Source organism: Lepus europaeus, chromosome 12 (assembly GCF_033115175.1).
Source record: "Lepus europaeus isolate LE1 chromosome 12, mLepTim1.pri, whole genome shotgun sequence".
NCBI lineage: Eukaryota > Metazoa > Chordata > Mammalia > Lagomorpha > Leporidae > Lepus > Lepus europaeus.
The window spans coordinates 79,986,554-80,008,587 of NC_084838.1; the positions used below are offsets into that span (position 1 = coordinate 79,986,554).

Sequence of the window (22,034 nt, forward strand, 5' to 3'; positions counted from 1 at the left end):
TTTTTTTTTTTTTTTTTTTTGCCAGAGTGTCTTGTCTTTCCATGCCTGAAATACTCTCATGGGCTTTTCAGCTGGATCCAAATGCCTTAAGGGCTGATTCTGGGGCCAGAGTGCTGTTTAGGACATCCGCCATTCTATGAGTCTGCTGTGTATCCTGCTTCCCATGTTGGATCGCTCTCTCCCTTTTTTTTATTCTATTGGTTAGTATTTTCAGACACTAGTCTTGTTTATGTGATCCCTTTGACTCTTAATCCTATCATTATGATCAATTGTGAACAGAAATTGATCATTTGGACTAGTGAGATGGCATTGTTACCTTGATGGGGTTTTAACTGAAAAGTGATCCCTGTTAAATATGAGTGGGAATAAGAGAGGGAAGAGATGTACAATTTAAGACATGCTCAATCGGACTTGTCCCAAATGGTGGAGTTAGAAACATACAAGGGGACTCCAATTCCAATTCCAATTCAAAAAACCACTTTTGATTTCATCAATTTTTGTATTTTTCTAGTTTCAATTTTATTTAGTTCTCTGATTTTAATGATTTAATTCCTCCTACTAATTTGCTGTTTGGTTTGTTGTTGTTTTTCTAGGTCCTTGAGATGCATTTATAGCTAATTTATTTGGCACCTTTCCAATTTCTTCATGTAGGCACTAGTTGCTATAAACTTTCCTTATAACACTTCTTTTGCTATATCCCATAAGTTTTGATATGTTGTATTATCATCTTCATTTGTTTCTAGAAAATTTTTGATTTTTCTTTTGATTTCTTCTGTGATCCACTGTTCATTCAGGAATGAGTTGCTTAGTCTCCAGTGTTTGCTTATGATCTATAGATTCTTGAGTTGTTGATTTCCAGCTTCATTCCATTGTGGTCAGAGAAGATGCATGGTATGATTTTAATGTTTTGAATTCGCTAAGACTTGCTTTATGTCTAGCTTATGGTGTATCCTAGAAAAAATTCCCTGCACTAATGAGAAGAATGCGTATTCTGCAATTGTGGGGTGAAAAGTTCTGTAGATATTGTAGATATGTTAGGTCGATTAGGTCCATAATGCTGATTAGCTCTGTTGTTTCTTTGCTGATTTTCTGTCTAGTTGATCTGTCCATTGCTGAACAATGAGGTGATGAAATCTCCCATTGCTCTTGTATTCGAGTCTCTGTCTCCCTTTAGATCCATTAACATTTCCTTTAAATAACCAGGTGCCTGTGTATACATTTTATAACCAGGTATATTTAAATGTATACATTTAAATAACTGGGTGCCCTGTGTATGCATTTATTATAGTTACATCTTCCTGTTGAATTGATCCCTTAATCACTATGTAATGCCTTTGTCTCTTTTAACAGTTTTATTTATTTATTTTTTTGACAGTGAGAGAGAGAGACAGAGAGAAAGGTCTTCCTTCTGTTGGTTCACTCCCCAAATGGCCACTATGGCCGGCGCGCTGTGTCGATCTGAAGCCAGGAGCCAGGTGCTTCCTCCTGGTCTCCCATGCGGGTGCAGGGGACCCATCCTCCACTGCCTTCCTGGGCCACTGCAGAGAGCTGGACTGGAAGAGGAGCAACCGGGACAGAATCTGGTGCCCTGACTGGGACTAGAACCCGGGTGCCAGCGCTGCAGGCAGAGGATTAGCCTAGTGAGCCGCGGCGCTGGCCAACAGTTTTTGTGTTGAAGTCTATTTAGTCTGATAGTAGGATGGCAGCACCTGCCCTTTTTTGCTTTCCGTTAGCATAGAATATCTTTATCCATCTTTTTACTTCCTGTCTGTGTGTATCTTTGTTGGTGAGATGTGTTTCTCGTAGGCAGCAAATAGATGGGTCTTGTTTTTTTTTAAAGATTTATTTGAAAGTCAGAGTAACACACAAAGAGAAGGAGAGGAAGAGAGGAAGAGAGAAAGAGAGAGGTCTTCCATCTTCTGATTCACTCCCAATTTGGCTGCAATGGCTAGAGCTGTGCAGATCTGAACCCAGGAGTCAGGAGCCTCTTCTGGCTCTCCCACATGGATGCAAGGGCCCAAGGACTTGGGCCATCTTCTGCTCCTTTCCCAGGCTGTAGCAGAGCTGGATCGGAAGTACAGCAGCTGGAACTCGAACTGGCACCCATATGGGATGCTGGCACTGCAGGGGCAGCTTTACCTGCTGTGCCAAAGTACCAGCCTCTGGGTCTTGTTTTTTATACATTCAACCAGTCTGTGTCTTTTAACTGGAGAATTGAGGTCATTTACATTTGAGATAACTATTAATATGTTATGACTTGACCCTGCCATTTTTCCATAAATATTCCTATTGTTTACTGTGGTTTATTTTGTGCTTTTACTGGGACATTTTCTGCCTTCACATTCTTCATAATTATGGCCATCTTTCTGTGTTTCTGTTTGAAACACATCGTTTAGCGTATTTTGTAAGGCTGGACATGTAATGACAACTTCCTTTAGTTTCTGTTTGTTATGGAAGGTCTTTATTTCACCTTCATTTATAAATAAGAGCTTTGCAGGGTACAGTATTCTGGGTTGACAGTTTTTTTTCTCTTACATTTTGGACTATATCTTGTCATTCTATTCTAGATTGTAGGGTTTCTGAATAGAAGTCAGCCATGAATTTAGTTGGAGATCCTCTGGAAGTAATCTGGTATTTTCATCATGCACATTTTAGAATCTTTTCTTTGTTTTATTGTGAAAAGTTTGACTACAATGTGTCATGGTGAAGATCTTTTCTGATCATGTCAGGAGTTTTAGGTGATTCCTCTACTTGGACATACCTTTTTTTCTTCAGTTTGGGAAAATTTTCTTGAATTATTTCACTAAATAGGACTTCTAGTCCATTCTCTCTTTCCTCACCGTCAGGAACTCCCAAAACCCATTTAGTGGCTTGTTAATAGTGTCCCATAAATCCAATACAGTTTTTAGTTTTCTAATTTCTTGTTTTTTGGTCTGGCTGAATGATTTCTAATGATTTGTCTTCTGATTTGGATATTCTTTCTTCTGCCTCACTATGTCTGCTATTATGACTTTCCACTGCATTTTTATTTGATTTGAATTATTCATTTCTAATATTTCATTTTGATGTCTCTTTAAAATCTCAATTTCATAGGAAAGATTTTTTTTCATTCATGTCATTAATGTTTTTTTTTAGTTCACCAATTTGCTTCTGATTGTTTTAAGTAAACATATGATTACTTTTTAAAATTATTTTGGGCATTTCCTGAAATCTCTTCATCTTCACATTCTAATATTGAAATGTGTTTCTTTGGTGGGGGTGGGGGAGCGTCATGGTATCTTCCTTGTTGTTGTTTCTTGAATTCCTGTGTTTATTTTTGGGCATTTGTGGAGTAGATTTTTGCTTTTTTCCTCTGATGGCTTTTATCTTTGATCTATACCTCTATGGCTTAGTGGAATATCTGCACTTTCAGTGAATACCAAGAGGTGTGTGGTAGATGTGGCCAAGGAGCCCTGGTCAGTGCTTCAGGGAGGCGTGAGTATTCAGGGTAACATTCAAGTTGGGTGTGGTAGCTCTCCTCTTATTAACAGAAGGGGGGTAAGAGGAATGTTCACCTCTGTTGATAGGATCACTCTTTCACTTCCTCTCCTCCTTTCTCCTCCAAGCTGAGCAATGCCCAGGTGTTAGCCCCCAATGTATGAACCACACAAATGATCTGCACAGACTTCACTATGAGCATGGTTCCCACTGCAATGACCTGGCCTAGGCAAATGAGAAGCTGCACCCAGTGATTGCCCAGACACCCAGCTACACTGTACTCTCTCTCATGTAACTGCTGAGTCCCCATAGTCTCACAGCACACAAGGCTCTCTCAGTTTCTGGGTGCAGAGATTTTGTTCTGTCCTTCCAGCCTGTCCAGTCAACAGAGAGACAGATGTTCCCTGAGCCAGCTCCTCCTAGGCATCTTGATCCTTGTAGGGCAGGGGTGCCTCACATTCCTACATGGGTGCCCAGCCACCTCCCAACCAGGCTCAAAGTCAGTGGGATTGTGGATTTTTCCCTCTGCTAGAATCCCTGGATCACATGTATACACAAGAGCCATTGGCTGAATGTTGCTCTCTCCCCACTACTGCCACCAGTACTGCTGAGAAGGTGGCCTCCTGTCTCAGCCACTTGCTGTGCATGTGCACAGTTTTCCGCAGCTTCTGCCCAAGCCCAAAATGGTCCCTGCCCTTTCTCAGCTGGAGCACTGTTGTGGGGAAGTTGGTGCAAGCTAAACGTTCCCCCTCTACTTCCACTGGGTCTGCGAGCAACCACTAGCAACTGCTACCCCCTGGGCTCCAGCGCAGTCTCAAGCCACATTCTCCCACTGGCTATATCACCATAGTATGCTGCAGTCTGGTCTCATCTCCATCTCCAAACTGCCACCTGCTCTGGCTTTTGGCTGCTGCAGTTGTGTTTGTGTTTGTGCTGTGTGTCTGCACCCTCCATACAGGTCCACAGCATTCTTCTTCCTCTTGTAGGACTTCCAGTGCAATTTTTTTCTCCAGTTCTCCCTTGGGAATACACTTCCTACACTTTTTTTTTTTTTTTTTTTTTTTTTTTTTACTGTTTATCCCTAGCCTGGCACAGTACATTGTTCCCTAATGCACCATCTTGGAATCCCCGAGACATGCTACATTCTATACAGACCACATACCAATAATTTACAGGTTTAGTTTTCCTGCATATTTTTTAACTGAATCTTCAAGAGAGAAAAAATTGAGACTGGGTGGTCACAATTCTTATTAAGTCTTTGTTACCAAACCTGAAATCAGGTGCTTGTAACAAGGAAAGCCAGTGACTCAGAGGAGGAGGATTTAGGAAGAGAAGAGGAGAAAGTGTACTGAGGATGCTAGTAAGAAGAGAGGGGGTGGCCTGGTGTCCTAACATCCAACCTTTCCAAATGTAAGTGACTCAGAGTTTATACAAGGAAGCCAAATTTAACTGCATGACTGCAATCATGTAGCAGGTATGTAGGGGCTGAGTTTTCCCAAATGTTCCACAGATAACTGGATCCTATTCTTGTGGTCAGCGTCTTTCAGTCCTCATCTTGTGACCAAGTGCGTAAGCTTCAGGGAAATGCAAACAAAATATCAAAGAGTAAGGAGGGGGTCTAGGGTCAGACTTACATTACTCAGGCCTTCTAATCCTCAGAATGGTGTAATTTTAGCCTCTGTTACATCATGAGGTCATCTAGAATTCAAATTCCTTTTCATTAAGTGATGACTATGTTAACTAATTGTCTTAGCTGGGTAGCATATCCTACAAAGTATGATTTTCCCCAGCTGAACAGGAAAAAAAAAAAAAAAAAGAATGATTCATTGTTTGTAATGAGTTACATTTTCCTTTCCTTTTTGCTTTTTGTTTAGATAAAAAATTGAACTAAACCATTTAATTCTTGTTTGCTATTTCTGTTTTTTAGGAGGGCAGATCTTCCAAATCAGGAAACTATAAACACAAGTCCCATATTGCTCTCAATTTTTCTTTCCCAGTCTCTGTCTCTGGTTGCATGGTTGCAGCCCTTCCCTCACCACTGTGTGCACTGAGTCTGCCTTGCCCCCATTGCCTTTTGTTCTTTAGAAGACACTGATTAACATTTGCTAGTATATGCTAATTATCATCTCTGATGTGAACAAAAGCAGTGTTACAAAGAAAGTGTAGAGATGTATACAGAGTTTGTCCAGCGCTTCTTTATGTTCTGGGAACAATTGCCTGTTTTCATTTGTTACAAAATTCTTTAGTCATTTTTTAAAATTTCTTTGTTTATCCATGATCCTGACAACAAATACTACTCATCTTTTTTTTTTTTTTTTGCAGAAATGCTATGGAGGACAGAAAGATTCTTTTTTGTTCTAAGTAAGCCAAGAAAATTAGCATAGCTGCTAAGGACTTATAATACATATTTATATTGCATATGTTGTTAATTTGGTCACCCTATTACTATAAAAGGTTTCAGCCAGAAAACTCATATGATAATGTATTTTGGCTTCACAACACTTATTTACAGTGGTTGCCCTTTACGATGGTAATTGTAGTCTGAGAGCTCACACTCTGAAAATATATTATGACAGCATGATTAAATAAGAGATGCCCCTGCCCTGCAATAATCTGAACGCAAAGAAAAAACAAGACTCACCGCTTATTTGTTTGTAACCACAGTAAGCTCTGTAGGACTACCTAAATAGCTATTTATTTATTGAATATATATAGTTCTTTGTTAAGCCAACCTTCCAAACCACATAGAGAAAGAACTGTTTTTGTTCTTTTTGTAGAGAGCCAGTGTCACCAAATACCTAATTACAGTCTCTTATAAATACTCCGGCATGTAATTCGCTATTGGAAGAACTATGCTTCAGCATTTCATATTTGCCTTTTCAGTTCAGGGGTGGGAGAATCTGGAAACAAACCAGTTATCCACTTTGCTCAGCCTGTGTTTAATTATAATTTCGTGTCTAATAAAATCAGAAGGAAAAAGTGCAAGAAAATACGGTGTGTATCCCCTTTCCCTCCTCATGTCTATAAAAAATTTTATTTCCTTTATAAAAGGATAGATGGATAGAGGGATCTTTTTGCTTTTTTCATTCTGCTCTTCTTGGGGTTAGCTGTCATTTCTCTGTGACCTCATAGTAAAATGTGTCTCTCCACAGACTATTCTGTTCCATTTGGCAACTACAGTGTTTTATATTGTGTTTTTAATAAAGCAGGCATCACCAACTATTTATTCTCATCTTCACGGTGGCTATAAATTGTCAAAAAGTGAGTATAATCTAGAAAGGGAACAGCTACTTTAACAGTTGTATTTTGTGCCTGCTCTCCTCTTTTGGATGGGTGAATCCTACCAAAAGCCAAAATTATTATTGACTTTGTAATTTTAAAACCACAGAGATTTAAACTAACTATTTCATATCTTTGAGATATTATGATGTTTAAAAATATAATCAGTTTTTTTGCATTTATTATACAAGTTTTCATTAGGATTTTTTTAATGTGTATGCCCCATGATTTTCTCAAAACTTGTCTTCACAAAGATGAGAAAAATGTTGAAGCGATAGATAATAACCCTCAAAACTGATTGGCGTTGCTATAGAACCCTTAAAACTGAGTGCTCTCTCCAGATGAGCGTAAAGCCCATCTGTGACATTCAGGCAGTGGAAGAAAGGAAGTGCTCATTGCAGAGCATAGTGCAAGGAACTGGGCGACTACCATTTAATTCCCAGACTCCCCGAAGGATCTTACAGACTGATGTTGGGGGCTGAGAGGTGTATGTTCGGTTCATGTCCAAGTTCCTGGTTGGTCTGTAGTGCCCGTACACTTCCTTCAATTGATCAGTGACATGGTGTCCTATAGTGAATTTTTATTTTATAAAGTGGGTTTCAGTCTGTGTGAGGACTATATACAGGTGGTAGGTAGGTACAACCTGTATTGGGCTTAGAGTTCCTGGTAAAGAAATCCCTCAAGAAAAGACCAAACATGGAGATGCTATCTATTAGAGAAACAAATGACCTCATGAGTCCAGCTGAACCACTCCCTCAATTCAATGAGTTAATTTTTTTTAAATTTTATTTATTTGAAAGGCAGAGTTACATAGAGAGAGAGAGACAGAGACAGAGACAGAGATCTTCCATCTGCTGATGTGTTCCCCAAATGGCCATGGCTGGGGCTGGGCCAGGCCTAACCTAGGAGCCTAAAATTCCATCCAGGTCTATCACAACAGTGGTAGGGGCCCAAGAACTTGTGGCATATTCCACATTCTTTCTAGGCTTATTAGCAGAGAGTGGATCAGAAATAGAGCAGTTGGGACATGGACCAGTTCTTATATGGGATGTTGGCATTGCAGGAGGTGGTTTAACCTGCTGTACCATAACACTGCCCCCAGTGAGTTAATTATAGTAAGTCATTGATTTTATATCAAAAAGACAAGGCAAAAACACTGTAAGCTAATTGGAGGGGGGCTGGGAGACCATTGGAGACTAGAACCTGATGGTATTTGGCACCTGCATTTAAGGTAGTAGCTTGGTTTCAGGAAGAATGTCAGCCTAGGTCTGTCAGAATAAATCTTTTCCCCAGATACTTTGATGATATTTAAGTGTGATCTTATTCTGTGTTTCCCACTCCTGAGAATTTTTAAAAACATATTAAAGTTTATAGGGTTATTAAGATATTTGTTAGATATGAGAACTATATTTATTTGACAGAGAAGGAAAAGGAGAGTGAGAGAACTCACTCCCATCCTCTGATTCACTCCTCAAATGCCCCCAGTGGTCAGAACTGGGCTAGGCGAAAGCCAGGAGTAGGGCTGAGGTGAGGAGGTGAGGAGCTAGTAACTCAATCCAGGTCTCCCGTATGGATGGCAGGAACCCAGTGATCTGAGTTGTCACTGCTGCCTCCTAGAGTCTGCATCAGCAGGAAGCTGAAGTCAGAAGCCACAGGCAGGTATTGAACCCATGCACAGGACTCAGGATTCAGGCACCTTAACTGGCATATAAACCACTAGGCCAAATGGTTACCTTGGGTAGTGCATTTTAAAGAAACTTTAAAAAAAATAGCTTATTTTTATGGCTTAATTTGTCTGTATTCCCTTTTTTCTCTTTTTTTCTCTTGAAGGAAGAGATTTTATGTGGTTACTAAAGGGTTCATAACTTTCCTTCTTTATAAAATAAGGAAATTTTTCTTTGGAATATACATCTTAAAAATAGACTATTTTATTTATATTTTCTAGCTCCTCACGTTCAAATTCTTGTTAAAGTAAAATATTAATAGTCAAAATAGCTGACAAAATGATATACTTTTTGTTAACCTGATGTGTTTTTAAAATATGGAATACTATTATGTGAATTTAGACCTCATAATATTTTATATGTATAAAATTAATTTATATAAACATAAATGCACTCGACTTTTTGTATCTGTGGGTTCTGCATTCATGGATTTAACTGTGGATTGAATGTAATCAGAAAAAAATTCATCTCTACTGAACTGACTTGGTTTCTTGTCACTATTCTCTAGGTAATACAGCTTAACACCTATTTGCCTAGGATTTACATTATATTAGGTAGTATAAGTAATCTCAAGGTAATTTGAACTATATGGGAGGATATGCAAAGATTCTAGCCAAATACTATACCATTTTGTATATGGGATTTGAGCATTCACAGATTGCACTGTCTTCAGGGAATCCTTGAGCAAATTCACTATAGGTAGACAGTAAGAGACAGCTAATATATAAATATACAAAGCATACAATATGTATAATGCATGACAAAAACAGAAATGTGATTTTTTTCTTCCTATTTATCCTTTTTCATTACTGTTTACTATAATTCTTACACAATTTTTCCTCTTTTAATTTCCTTTGTTGTATTCTCCCCTTTCTCTCCTTACTTCTCCCCACTTCTCTTTTCCTCTATTCTTTTCTCCCTTCCTTAATCTTTAACTCTATACATTTGAATTGCTATGTAACAGACTCAAATATAAACAAGGGGTATATCAGTAAATTATTGTTTATTTACAAAGTCTTATTCAGGGAAGCACAGCCCAGGAATACAACCAAAAGTAGTAAAAATGAAATAAAGGAATTAATAGTCTTATTTGTATAATTTAACATTATAGGGGATATAATAATCCACTATGATCATAATCTATATCAATAATTTCTCATTCTAATTGTATTTTCCATCAGTATGTAAGAACATTCTAAATAGCTATCTCTTGTTCTAAATCACCCATTCTCATTTAAGCCATGCAAATTCAGGCCTAAATCTGTATATCTCAAGATCATCTTTGATCTCCACATTGGCAGATCCAATGGTCAACTTTCAGTCTTAATAAGAAGTCTCTTAGCAATCTCTCAATCTCTTTGGTGCACATCATTTGCCTTCCACAATCTCTTATTTTCCTCCTACTTCACTAGCTACTCATTCTCAATCTTTTTGATGTGTTCTTCTTCCTGTCCTCTCAGTTTTGGAGTTCCCTTTTCCTGTTGTGTTTATACTCATTTTCTCAGTGCTCTCATCCCGTGTTGTGACATTAAATACCATCTGTATGCTAATAATTCCAAATTAATATTTCAAGCCCAGACCTTTCAACTACCTACCTAATGTGATGCTTGGGTATCAAAGAGGCATCTGAAATCCAACATGTCAAATTAGAATTCTAATCTTCAGTCCCTTCTTCCTATGTTATTCTCATTGCAGTCTTCCAGGTACTTTTCTTATAATCCCAGGCCAAAAACCATAGACTTGACCTTGATTTTTCTCTTTCTCACATCCTACACTTATGACATGGGCCTATTAGCTAAGATTTGGAAATGTTAGGACATAGATTAACATCCCTGTTATGGAAGTTTGTGCTAAGGTAAAAAGACAACCAATTTGTTTGAAAATGGCCAATATTCACTTCTTTACACATAAAAAGAAATTTTGAGAATAAACACAAAGAAACCTAATAATCATAGCTTATTTAATAAACTTGCTACAGCCCAAGTAGCCAACCTATTCTCCAGCCTCATTGAGATAAAGTCATTCTTTGCATCAGTTAGCAAGCAAGACTTTAAAGGTGAAATCAGAAAAGACCCCCTAAAATTTACACTGAAATGTGGCCCTTTAAAGTTCCCTAGAAATGCTATCTGGGGTGCCACATGTGCTACCGGAATTTGGGGTGCCTTACGATTTCACCACGGGCTTATTACTAAATCCCCAATATTAATAAGCCCAAGAGGGTTCTTGCCTAATATTCTGAGAAGAATTCTAAATACTGGCACAGATAAACGAAGCAGCGTGGTATGTTTTAAGCTTTTATTTAGGAGAGTGAGAGCTTTATTTAGGGGAGAGAGCTGAATAGGGGTTCATACCGAGCACCAGGAACCAGCCACGTGGATGAACATGTAGGCCAGGAAGCCTAGAGCACATGGCCCGAAGGCCATGCGCCCTGGAGGCACAGGGCTACAGCAAGCCCCTTCCTAGCAAGATGCCAGGGAAAAAGAGCCGGGCTGGACACACTATGCCCCAGGCTTTTAACCTACTCCAAAGGGGAGTGGTCAATTAACCTGATTGGCTGGTGGGCATCCAGGTCTGGCCAGGTATGGGGATGAGGACACACAGGGGTGTGGCGAAGGCGTGGCCTTCCAGCTCACAAACCTAATGGATTTTAACCTATATGCCTGCCCACTTCATTCCCCTCTCAGAGACTCCATCCCTTAATCCTAAGGGAAGTTGATGGACGTCGAATCATCTCTTCTGTAACTTGCCACGCCCCTGTGCGGCCTCATTCCCCTACCTGGCCACACCTGGGTGCCCACCAGCCAATCAGGTTAATTAACCACTCCCCTTTGGAGTAGGTTAAAAGCCCGGACACAGTGCAGCCTGGCCTGCTCTTTTTCCCTGGCATCTTGCTAGGAAGGGACTTGCTGTAGCCCCGCGCCTCCAGGCTGCATGGCCTTCGGGCCATGTGCTCTAGGCTTCCTAGCCTAGATGCTCTTCCATGTGGCTGGTTCCTGGTGCTCGGTATGAACCCCCATTCACCTCTCTCTCTTAAATAAAGCTCTCACTCTCCTATGCACCTTTCTCACTAAATAAAAGCTTAAAATGTACCATGCTGCCTCATTTATCTGTGCCGGTATTTAGAATTCTTCTCTAGATATTAGGCAAGAACCCTCTTGGGCTTATTAATATTGGGGATTTAGTAATAAGCCCGTGGTGAAATCGTAAGGCACCCCAAATTCCGGTAGCACATATGGCACCCCAGGATAGCATTTCTAGGGAACTTTAAGGGGCCACATTTCAGTGTAAATTTTAGGGGGTCTTGTCCGATTTCAAAGGCAGTTGTATTTTCCAATCTACAAACTCTCACCACAAAACATTTGCTTTATATACCTTTGTGGGTGCACAATAAATACTAATTGGATACATAAATTTTCTGTTTCTAAAATAATAGCCTGGTACAACTAGCATTCATTCAAGAGTCAGAGGACAAGGTAGCACCATTCAACTGCTCTAGCCAGTAGTCACTCTTGATGCTGAAGAATCACAAACTGCTTTCAGTGCTTTAAATTAAATAAGAAGGCCCACAACAGAATTCACTTTTCTGAAGTACTCTTTTGTCTCTGACATGTGACACTTGGCTGTTGTTTCCATTTACTGTTTTTAATTACTGAATCTATTTGCATGAAAGGAAGCTCTGGATTGCCTGGGACTTCATCTACTCCTATTGCTTTCTCTTCTCTTCAGAATTCGTATTCATAGTTCAGCTTGCTGTCTCAGAGTTTGACAGACCTCTTGTCCCTTCACTGTCCTCTCATCATTCCCAAGAAAGAAGATTATTTTTAAAGTAGTTGGTCAATTGGATTTGAAGAGCCACCAAACCATGTTGTTCCTGTGAGGTGTGTGTGTGTGTGTAGGGGGAGTGTCCTATGATTGAAAATAAGCTCCTGGGAACTATTAAGATGGTGATCTTAAGAGTAAAATAGTGGCGAAAAAAGGGGACCTTGGTTCTTGTCTCAGGTGAAAGAATTTCCATGCAGATAAGGCAGTGAAAAAGCAAGATACGTTTAGGTCAGACACCTACCACAGTAGCCAGGAGGAGGGCTGCAAGAGAGGCAGACCAAGAAGCTATGATGGTCGAATCTTTTAAACATGATTTTGGAGTTGAGTGGGAGGAGGGGGGATAGAACAACAGCTAACTATCAATCAGAGGGTGGGGATAAATCCCGGAAAAAGGCTGGAATCATAATCCTTTCTAGATTGCTCATGATAAAACAAACAAAAGCCATCAGAAGGGTGGAATTGTCTGTTTTCATGGTAAATAAAAGGGTGAAATCACTACTTCCTTGCTATTTTCATGATAAAACTGGAAACTCAGAGGAGTGTGATCAACATTTTTTCTTGCTAAAGGAAGCTTTTGAGGAGAAGCATGCATTTTGCAGTCTCTGAGAGACTTCCTCTTCCTTCATTCTGACCAGGACCGACCTAACTGCCTATTAGTCCATCTACCCCCTCACAGTGATAGCCCCTCAAAGATTGTCTCAGAAAGGAAAGGCAGTCTGATTCTCAGGATTAAATATTCTAAGTTATTTCTTTGCATAAGCTTTTGTCTGGAAAGTTGTTCGTGTGTTTCTTCTTTAGCACTGCTTTGAGTTGAAGGAGATACAGACCAGTGTATAGTCTTCAGGCCAAATATTATTCTGTTAAAACTTGGTTTGAAATCTTAGTAGAGTCTTATATCTCCTAGTCATACTGCTGCTACTTAGTTATTGATGTTGGTGATGCCTTGTTAAGGTTTTGAACCAAGGAAAATAACAATTATTATCACAATGCCTAAGAAAAATGGTCCTTGGACAGAGGAATATGGTTGAGATGAGAGACTCCTAATGGGACTATGGAGATGATCATGCACCAACCAATATCACTACGGAAAGCCAATTCAAAAGGAGGGAATAGACCCTTTCTGCAACACTCTTCATTGCGTCACTTGGAAATCAGACATGTGTCTTGGTTCTGTGTTTGCCACCACTATTGTTCACCAATATTTTTAATAAACATTTTATTTTAACGTTTATTTATGTTTATTTTGAAGAGCAGAGTGACAGAGAGGGAGATATAGAAAGAGAAAAAGAGAAAGAAGTCTTCCAAGTCACTTGCCAAATGCCTGCAACAGAGCAGTCTGGATCAAACAGAAGCTAGGAGCTGGAAACTCCACCTGGGTCTTCTTCCTTGTGGGCTATCATCTACTGCCTCTCAGGATCCAGTTGCAGGAAGCAGGATCATAAGCAAAGAAGAGGGAATTTAACTGGCACTTACATATGGGATATGGGTGTCCACACTTAGTTGTCATCTATGACTGTCCTTTCTGTCTCAGAGAAGGTGATCCTTGACTCCAGCCCTGCTTTTTCCCTCCTCTAGTTATTAGAGAAAACTGTATTGTTGCTTATTTCCTTGGCTTGGGATATTTGCTTCTTTTGCTTTTCTTTTTGAATATATAATTCTTCCTAAAGATTTGCTTATGTTTTAGTAATTCTTCCTACTCTATTTAATTGACTTTATTTAATTACATTACAGTGAGCTGATCTTTACAAATCAGCATATTATTTTGTGCAGAAATGTATCTATAATTTGCCTTGGCTAAACTTGTCGCACAAGAGGTTGTGGGTCAGTGTTAACTATTTTTTTCTCAGTTGTTCCTATATCATGCATATGGATAAGACCTGGCTCCAAGGTTTATCTTACATCATTAAAATGTCTTCCTACAGTATTTTTCTTTGAAGCAGCTTGGTGGTGGCATTAATTGCAGATAAAAGACCTATTATAGAATGTAGAATATCTTCTTAGAACATTATTGGAAACTCTCAGTAGTGACATAAAAATCTTTGTCCTGGGCAGAATCAATTACAACCAACTATGCCCACTCTGAACAAAAGAACATTTGTGTTCACATTCCATGGCTGATGTTGAATGATAACATTTTGCATATCTTAAGAATTTTTATGCAGATGCTATGTAAAGGCAAAAAGAACTTTCACAATAATCTGCTTAGTGAATAGAATTTGCACTCTTGGCATGTGTTGCCTTTTCAATATGCCTGTCAAGTTGTGAAAAATGACCTTTGACACTGTACAGGCAGAAACAAAACCAGAAATTGTTTCCCCTATTCACAGCAATGTTTGCCATCTTTATTCTTTTGACATGCCATTCTACCTTAAATAAAAATACAAAATTATTATTTTATAAATAAATTTCTAGGATTTGGGTTTTAAGAAACAATCTACTTTAATTTTTACCTAGGTCAGTTATAGAGCCATCTCTGTTGACAGACAACAAAGGAACATTAGGTTGACAAAGGAAAAAATATCTACTAATTAATATATTTTTTCCATATTACTTTCCCACTAAAATGTTATAAAAGTCAGGAGTGAGAGTTTGGCCTACTAGTTAAGATGTCTGCTACCACAGCAGAGAACCTGAGTCTAAGTTCCACTGGTGGGTCCTGATTCCAACTTCCTGCCTATGTAGACTCTGGCTTGAGTAATCGGCTTCCTGTTGTTATATGAGAGATCTGGATTGAGACCTCTCAGCTTTGCTCCGACCCAGTGCCGGCCGTTGCAGGTATTTGAGGAGTGAACCAGCACGTTTACCAGCAGATGGAAGCTCTGTCTTTGTCTGCCACTGTCTCTTTGCCTCTCTACCTCTCAAGTAAAAAAATTTAAAAAGAAAACCTTTATATTCCTTTATAAAAATGGAACAATTTTAAAAAATGATACTGAATCATTTTGGAGTGAGGGATGAAGAGGAATTGTTCTTTGGATTGGAAAGAATTGTAAAATCACTTGTCTCCACATTGTCAAGGTGAGTCATATAGTGGGAAATTTGGACTGTATCAATATAATACAATTAGAAATAATTGAAACAGCAGAGATCCTACTTTAAGAATTTTTCAAATGATATTTTAATGCTTGATAAATGTGATTTGAATGAATTGCTCTCTATTTGGTTCTATCAAACAAATTTGTCTTTGTTTGTTTTTGACAGGCAGAGTTAGACAGTGAGAGAGAGAGAGAGAGACAGAGAGAAAGGTCTTCCTTTCCATTGGTTCACCTCCAAAATGGCCGCTACTGCCAGGTTACTGTGCTGATCTGAAGCCAGGAGCCAGGTGCTTCCTCCTGGTTTCCCATGCGGGTACAGAGCCCAAGCACGTGGGCCATCATCCACTGCCTTCCTGAGCCACAGTAGAGAGCTGGACTGGAAGAGGAGCAACTAGGACAGAATCTGGCACCCCAACAGAGACTAGAACCCTGGGTACTTGCACCACAGGAGGAGGATTAGCCTAGTGAGCTGTGGCACCAGCCCCAAACAAATTTGTTTGTGCATGTGAAAATAGTTCTTAATAACTCAGTTCCATAAAATGAAATGACCCCAAAATCCCAAATCTATTTACTGTTGTATAGTATTGATTTTGGTTGAAGGTTTTATTTTTCTTATGCCACAATGCTGACCTTGATTGAAATTATTTTGTATTGAACTAACAGAATTATATATGATATATTTTGCAAATTCCCATAGACAAGAAAACTATGGATTTTTTTCACAGAATTATTGAAGGGGATATAAATACATATCTCTAATAAACAATGCTCATTTTGACATGCATATTGGATTTTTTTAACTATGCAAAAACACTATGGTGAACATATTGAAAGTAAAAAATACTAACTATTGTATAGACATTTAAATTTGCTATGCTTTCTTTCTTCAACAGTACAAATCCAAGTGGAGGAAAAAGATGATACTGAAGAAAGTTCAAGTAAGTAGAGATGGGCCTCCCTGGCATATGTTTCTTGTAGAATACCACTAAATTCAACCCCTTATAGTTTGGGTTTGAACAACCACATAAAAGCAAAGGAGCATATGTGGATGATTTTTTTATGGTCTGACAAAAGAGATCAGCTCCAGCAAACCGAATCCCCATTCTAGATTCTATTCCATTGGCACACATACCCATCCTCCCAATATATAAATTGTTCATGGCAAAGTAGACGGTAGTGCAGAAAACTATTTGCTTTTTATTTCTCTCTTATTTTCCCTGGAAAAACTTTTGGCTCAAAAAGCTTACTCTAAGACTGCATCTATAAAATGTAACAGATTGGCAATTTTGACTGAACTGACCAGGTACTTCAACTAAAATGAATGACCATATTCTTTTGTACCAAATGTATGTTTGTTTTCTCCAAATTGTTCCATTGTTTTTACTTTGCGTAGGTTTAGCTGAAAAGCCTGAATTCACCCCTGACAAGCACCCAGACCACTCAAGGATAGAAATATGAGAAAGACCATTATATGAGCAAAAGCTGTAATTTTGTAAAAAGAAACAAAAACAATATCTAAAGAAGAGTTCAGTTAGAGGAACACTGAGGCTATCAGTTTAACACCCTGAGCACAACACGGCAGCCACTGAATGCTCACAATGACAACTGCTTGCATTAAGTGGTTGCCTCCTACATGAAAACCTCTGAGTCTGACATAGATTCTGCACACCATAACTTAACTGAATTGAGTCCATTCTAAAGGTAACATTTTACACAATTCTGCATTCAGTAGGCAACCATGAAATAGTATTTTTTAGAATTGGAATATTTGGAAATTAGTTAAAGCACTGAAAACTTTTTTTTTTTTTTTTTTTTTTTTTGACAGGCAGAGTGGACAGTGAGAGAGAGACAGAGAAAGGTCTTCCTTTTACCATTGGTTCACCCTCCAATGGCTGCTGCGGCCAGCGCACTGTGGCCGGCACACCGTGCTGATCCGAAGCCAGGAGCCAGGTGCTTATCCTGGTCTCTCATGGGGTGCATGGCCCAAGCACTTGGGCCATCCTCCACTGCACTCCCGGGCCATGGCAGAGAGCTGGCCTGGAAGAGGGGCAACCGGGATAGAATCTGGCGCCCCAACCGGGACTAGAACCCGGTGTGCTGGCGCCGCAAGGAGGAGGATTAGCCTATTGAGCCGTGGTACTGGCTAAAACTTTTTTTTTTTCTAGAGAGTAAGAGATAATGTTAATGATACACAATTCATCCATGGCAAAGCATGCAAGTTTATTAGTTTTATCTTTTTTAAAAATGACATCAAGTAAATTTATTTCTAGATTCTTCTCAATTACATAAATCTATTATTGCCTTTTGAAAATTCTTAAAACCCATTTTTAAATTTCATTCCACTATAATTAAAACTGTGCCGTGTATGATTCCGTGAATTGAGACTTGTGTTATGGCCCAGAATGTGATTTATTCTGGTGAATGTTCCGTGTGCATTGAATGTATGGTCTCTGTCATTAGGTAGAGAGTTTTTTAAAAAAAATATTTAGCCTACCTTGCTTAGTGTATACTAAGTTGATCTTCAGTATATGAAGGTAATTGAAAATGAAACTCGATAAAGGGCAGGATGGGAGAGGGAAAGGGGAGGGCCACGGGAGGGAGGGAGGTTGGGGAGGGATGCCACAACAATACAAAATTTGCACTTTGTAAATTCACAATTATGAAATAAAAAATAAAAAAAAATATTTAGCCTAAATTAGTGTTAAGTCTTTAATAGCTATACTAATTTTTTTTTTTACTGTGCTAAGAGCTCATATTATGAAATCTACTCTTACCCTCATAAAAAAATTTTAAGTGTACAATATAGCATTGTTTTTTTTAAGTAAATAGAATATACCTATTTGTTGAATATTGTTTCTTTTTTTATTATCTTTTATGGATTACAATGGCTCCCCCCCCCCCCATAACTTCCCTCCCACCCAAAACCCTCCCTTCTCCCGCTCCCTCTCCCTTTCCATTCACATCAAGATTCATTTTCAATTCTCTTTATATACAGAAGATCAGTTTAGTATATATTAAGTAAAGATTTCAACAGTTTGCACCCACACAGAAACACAAAGTGAAAAATAATGCTGGAGTACTAGTTATAGCATTAAATCACAATGTACAGCACATTAAGGACAGAGATCCTGCATGATATTTTTTTAAAAATTGGTTAATTTTCTATGCAATTTCCAATTTAACACCAAGTTTTTTTTTTCATTTTCAATTATCTTTATATACAGAAGATCGATTCAGTATATACTAAGTAAAGATTTCATCAGTTTGCACCCACACAGAAACACAAAGTGTAAAAATACTGTTTGAGTACTAGTTATTGCATCACTTCACATTGGACAACACATTAAGGACAGATCCCACATGAGACGTAAGTACACAGTGACTCCTGTTGATTTAACAATTTGACACTCTTGTTTATGGCGTCAGTAATCTCCCTAGGCTCTAGTCATGAGTTTCCAAGGCTATGGAAGCCTTTAGGGTTTGCAGACTTCGATCTTATTCCGACAGGGTCATAATCAAAGTGGAAGTTCTCTCCTCCCTTCAGAGAAAGGTACCTCCTTCTTTGATGACCCCGTTCTTTCCACTGGGATCTCACTTGCAGAGATCTTTCATTTAGTTCTTCTTCTTCTTCTTTTTTTTTTTCCAGAGTGTCTTGGCTTTCCATGCCTAAAATACTCTCATGGGCTCTTGAGCCAGATCTGAAGGCCTTAAGGGCTGATTCTGAGGCCAGAGTGCTATTTAGGACATCAGTCTGCTGTGTCTCCCGCTTCCCATGTTGGATCATTCTCTCCCTTTTTGATTCTATCAGTTAGTATTAGCAGACACTAGTCTTGTTTGTGTGATCCCTTTGACTCTTAGACCTATCAGTGTGATCAACTGTGAACTGAAAATGATCACTTGGACATTGGTACATGCCAACTTGATGGGATTGTATTGGAATCCCCTGGCACGTTTCTAACTCCACCATTTGGGGCAAGTCCGATCGAGCATGTCCCAAATTGTACATCTCCTCCCTCTCTTTTTCCCACTCTTATATTTAACAGGGATCACTTTTCAGTTAAAATTTAAACACCTAAGAATAATTGTGTGTTAATTACAGAGTTCAACCAATAGTAGTAGAACAAAAAAAAATACTAAAATGGATAAAGTATTACATTGTACATCAACAGTTAGGACAAGAGCTGATCAAGTCACTGTTTCTCATAGTGTCCATTTCACTTCAACAGGTTTCCCCTTTGGTGCTCAGTTAGTTGTTGCCGATCAGGGAAAACAAATGATATTTGTCTCTTTGGGACTGGCTTAATTCACTCAGCATAATGTTTTCCAGATTCCTCCAACTTGTTGCAAATGACCGGGTTTCATTGTTTTTGACTGCTGTATAGTATTCTATAGAGTACATGTCCCATAATTTCTTTATCCAGTCTACTGTTGATGGGCATTTGGGTTGGTTCCGGGTCTTAGCTATTGTGAATTGAGCTGCAATAAACATTAATGTGCAGACAGCTTTTTTGTTTGCCAATTTAATTTCCTTTGGGTAAATTCCAAGGAGTGGTATGGCTGGGTTGTATGGTAGGGTTATATTCAGGTTTCTGAGGAATCTCCAGACTGATTTCCATAGTGGCTTAACCAGTTTGCATTCCCACCAACAGTGGGTTAGTGTCCCTTTTCCCCCACATCCTCTCCAATATCTGTTGTTGGTAGATTTCTGATTGTGAGCCATTCTAACCGGGGTGAGGTGAAACCTCATTGTGGTTTTGATTTGCATTTCCCTGATTGCTAGTGATCTTGAACATTTTTTCATGTGTCTGTTGGCCATTTGGATTTCCTCTTTTGTAAAATGTCTATTGAGGTCCTTGGCCCATCTCGCAAGTGGGTTGTTTGTTTTGATGTTTTGGAGTTTCTTGATTTCTTTGTAGATTCTGGTTATCAACCCTTTATCTGTTGCATAGTTTGCACGTATTTTTTTCCATTCTGTTGGTTGCCTATTCACTTTCCTGACTGTTTCTTTTACAGTACAGAAACTTCTCAATTTGATGCAATCCCAAATGTTAATTTTGGCTTTGACTGCCTGTGCTTCTGGGGTTTTTCCAAGAAGTCTTTGCCAGTACCTATATCTTGCAGGGTTTCTCCAATGCTCTCTAATAATTTGATGGTGTCAGGTCGTAGATTTAAGTCTTTAATCTATGTTGAGTGAATTTTTGTGTAAGGTGAAAGGTAGGGGTCTTGCTTCATGATTCTACATGTGGAAATCCAATTTTCCCAGCACCATTTATTGAATAGAATGTCCTTGCTCCAGGGATTTGTTTTGGATCCTTGATCAAATATAATTTGGCTGTAGATGTTTGGATTGATTTCTGGTGTTTCTATTCTGTTCCATTGGTCTATCCATCTGTTTCTGTACCAGTACCCAATATAGCATTGTTAACTAACATTGTACCTCAGTACCTGCAATGGATTGGTTCCAAGACCCCATTAGACACCAAAATCCATGGGATATTCAAATTTCTTATATAAAATAGCATAATATTTGCATGTAATCAACACAGTCCTATATACTTTATTTTTTCCCCCAAAACATTTTATTTAAGGAATACAAACTTCATGCTTTTCATAAATATAACTTTAGGAACATAGAGATTCTTCCATGCTACCTGCCCTCCTACCCACACTGCCACCCCTCTTCCTCCTCCATCTTCTATTCAAATCCTTATTTCTTACTAAGATCTATTTTCAATTAACTTTATACACAAATGATTAACTTTATACTAAGTAAGGAGTTCAACAAGGGCTGTTCAAAGTCATTGTATCACAATGTGTTAATTTTACTTGTATAGATTACTTTTTAGTTATTCTATTAGTTATCACAAGTCAGGAAGAACATATGGTATTTGTCCTTTTGAGACTGGCTTATTTCACTAAAAATGATGTTTCCCAGTTTCATCCATTTTGTTGCAAATGACAGAATTTCATTTTTCTTACCACTGTGTGTGTGGTGTCCATTTCCCATAATTTCTTTATCCAGTCTTCAGTTGACAGGCATTTGGGTGGATTCTATATCTTAGCTATTGTGAATTGAGCTGCAATAAACATGGGAGTAAAGATAACTCTTTCACATGCTGTTTTCATTCCCATTGGGTAAATTCCCAAGAGTGGGATGTTTGGGTTAAGTGTTAGGACTGTATTCAGATTTCTGAGTATCTGCATACTGTCTTCCACAGTGGCTGTGCTAGTTTACATTCACACCAACAGTAAGATTAGGGTACCTTTTCCCTACATCCTCACCAGAATTTGTTGTTTTTCTTTGATTTCTGTATGAAAGCCATTCTAACCCGGTGAAGTGAAACCTCATTTTGGTTTTGATTTGCATTTCCCTGACAGCTAATGATCCTGAACATTTTTTCATTTGTGTGTTGGCCATTTGGATTTCCTCATCTGAAAAATGCCTGTGTAAGTCCTTTCCCCATTTCTTTTTTTTTTCCTGCCCCCCCCCCCCATTTCTTAACAGGGTAGTTTGTTTTGTTCTTGTTGAATTTCTTGATTTCTTTATATATTCTGGTTATTAATCTTTTATCAGTTGTATAGTTTGCAAATAATTTCTCCCATTCTGAAGGCTGTCTTTTCACTATGCTGAGTGCTTCTTTTGCAGTACAGAAGCTTCTTTTTTTTTAACTTTTATTTAATGAATATAAATTTCCAGTGT

At 38.6% G+C, this 22,034-nt stretch overlaps 1 protein-coding gene across 1 annotated transcript in view; it reads left to right on the forward strand.

The window, feature by feature from the left end:
* The window catches only part of TMC1 (transmembrane channel like 1), a 539,504-nt gene that overhangs the window by 363,697 nt on the left and 153,773 nt on the right, over positions 1–22,034 (forward strand). Inside the window, exon 5 of the mRNA XM_062208413.1 lies at positions 16,228–16,272. Within this exon, the coding sequence (XP_062064397.1) occupies positions 16,228–16,272 (45 nt within the window). The remainder of the gene's footprint in view (positions 1–16,227; positions 16,273–22,034) is intronic.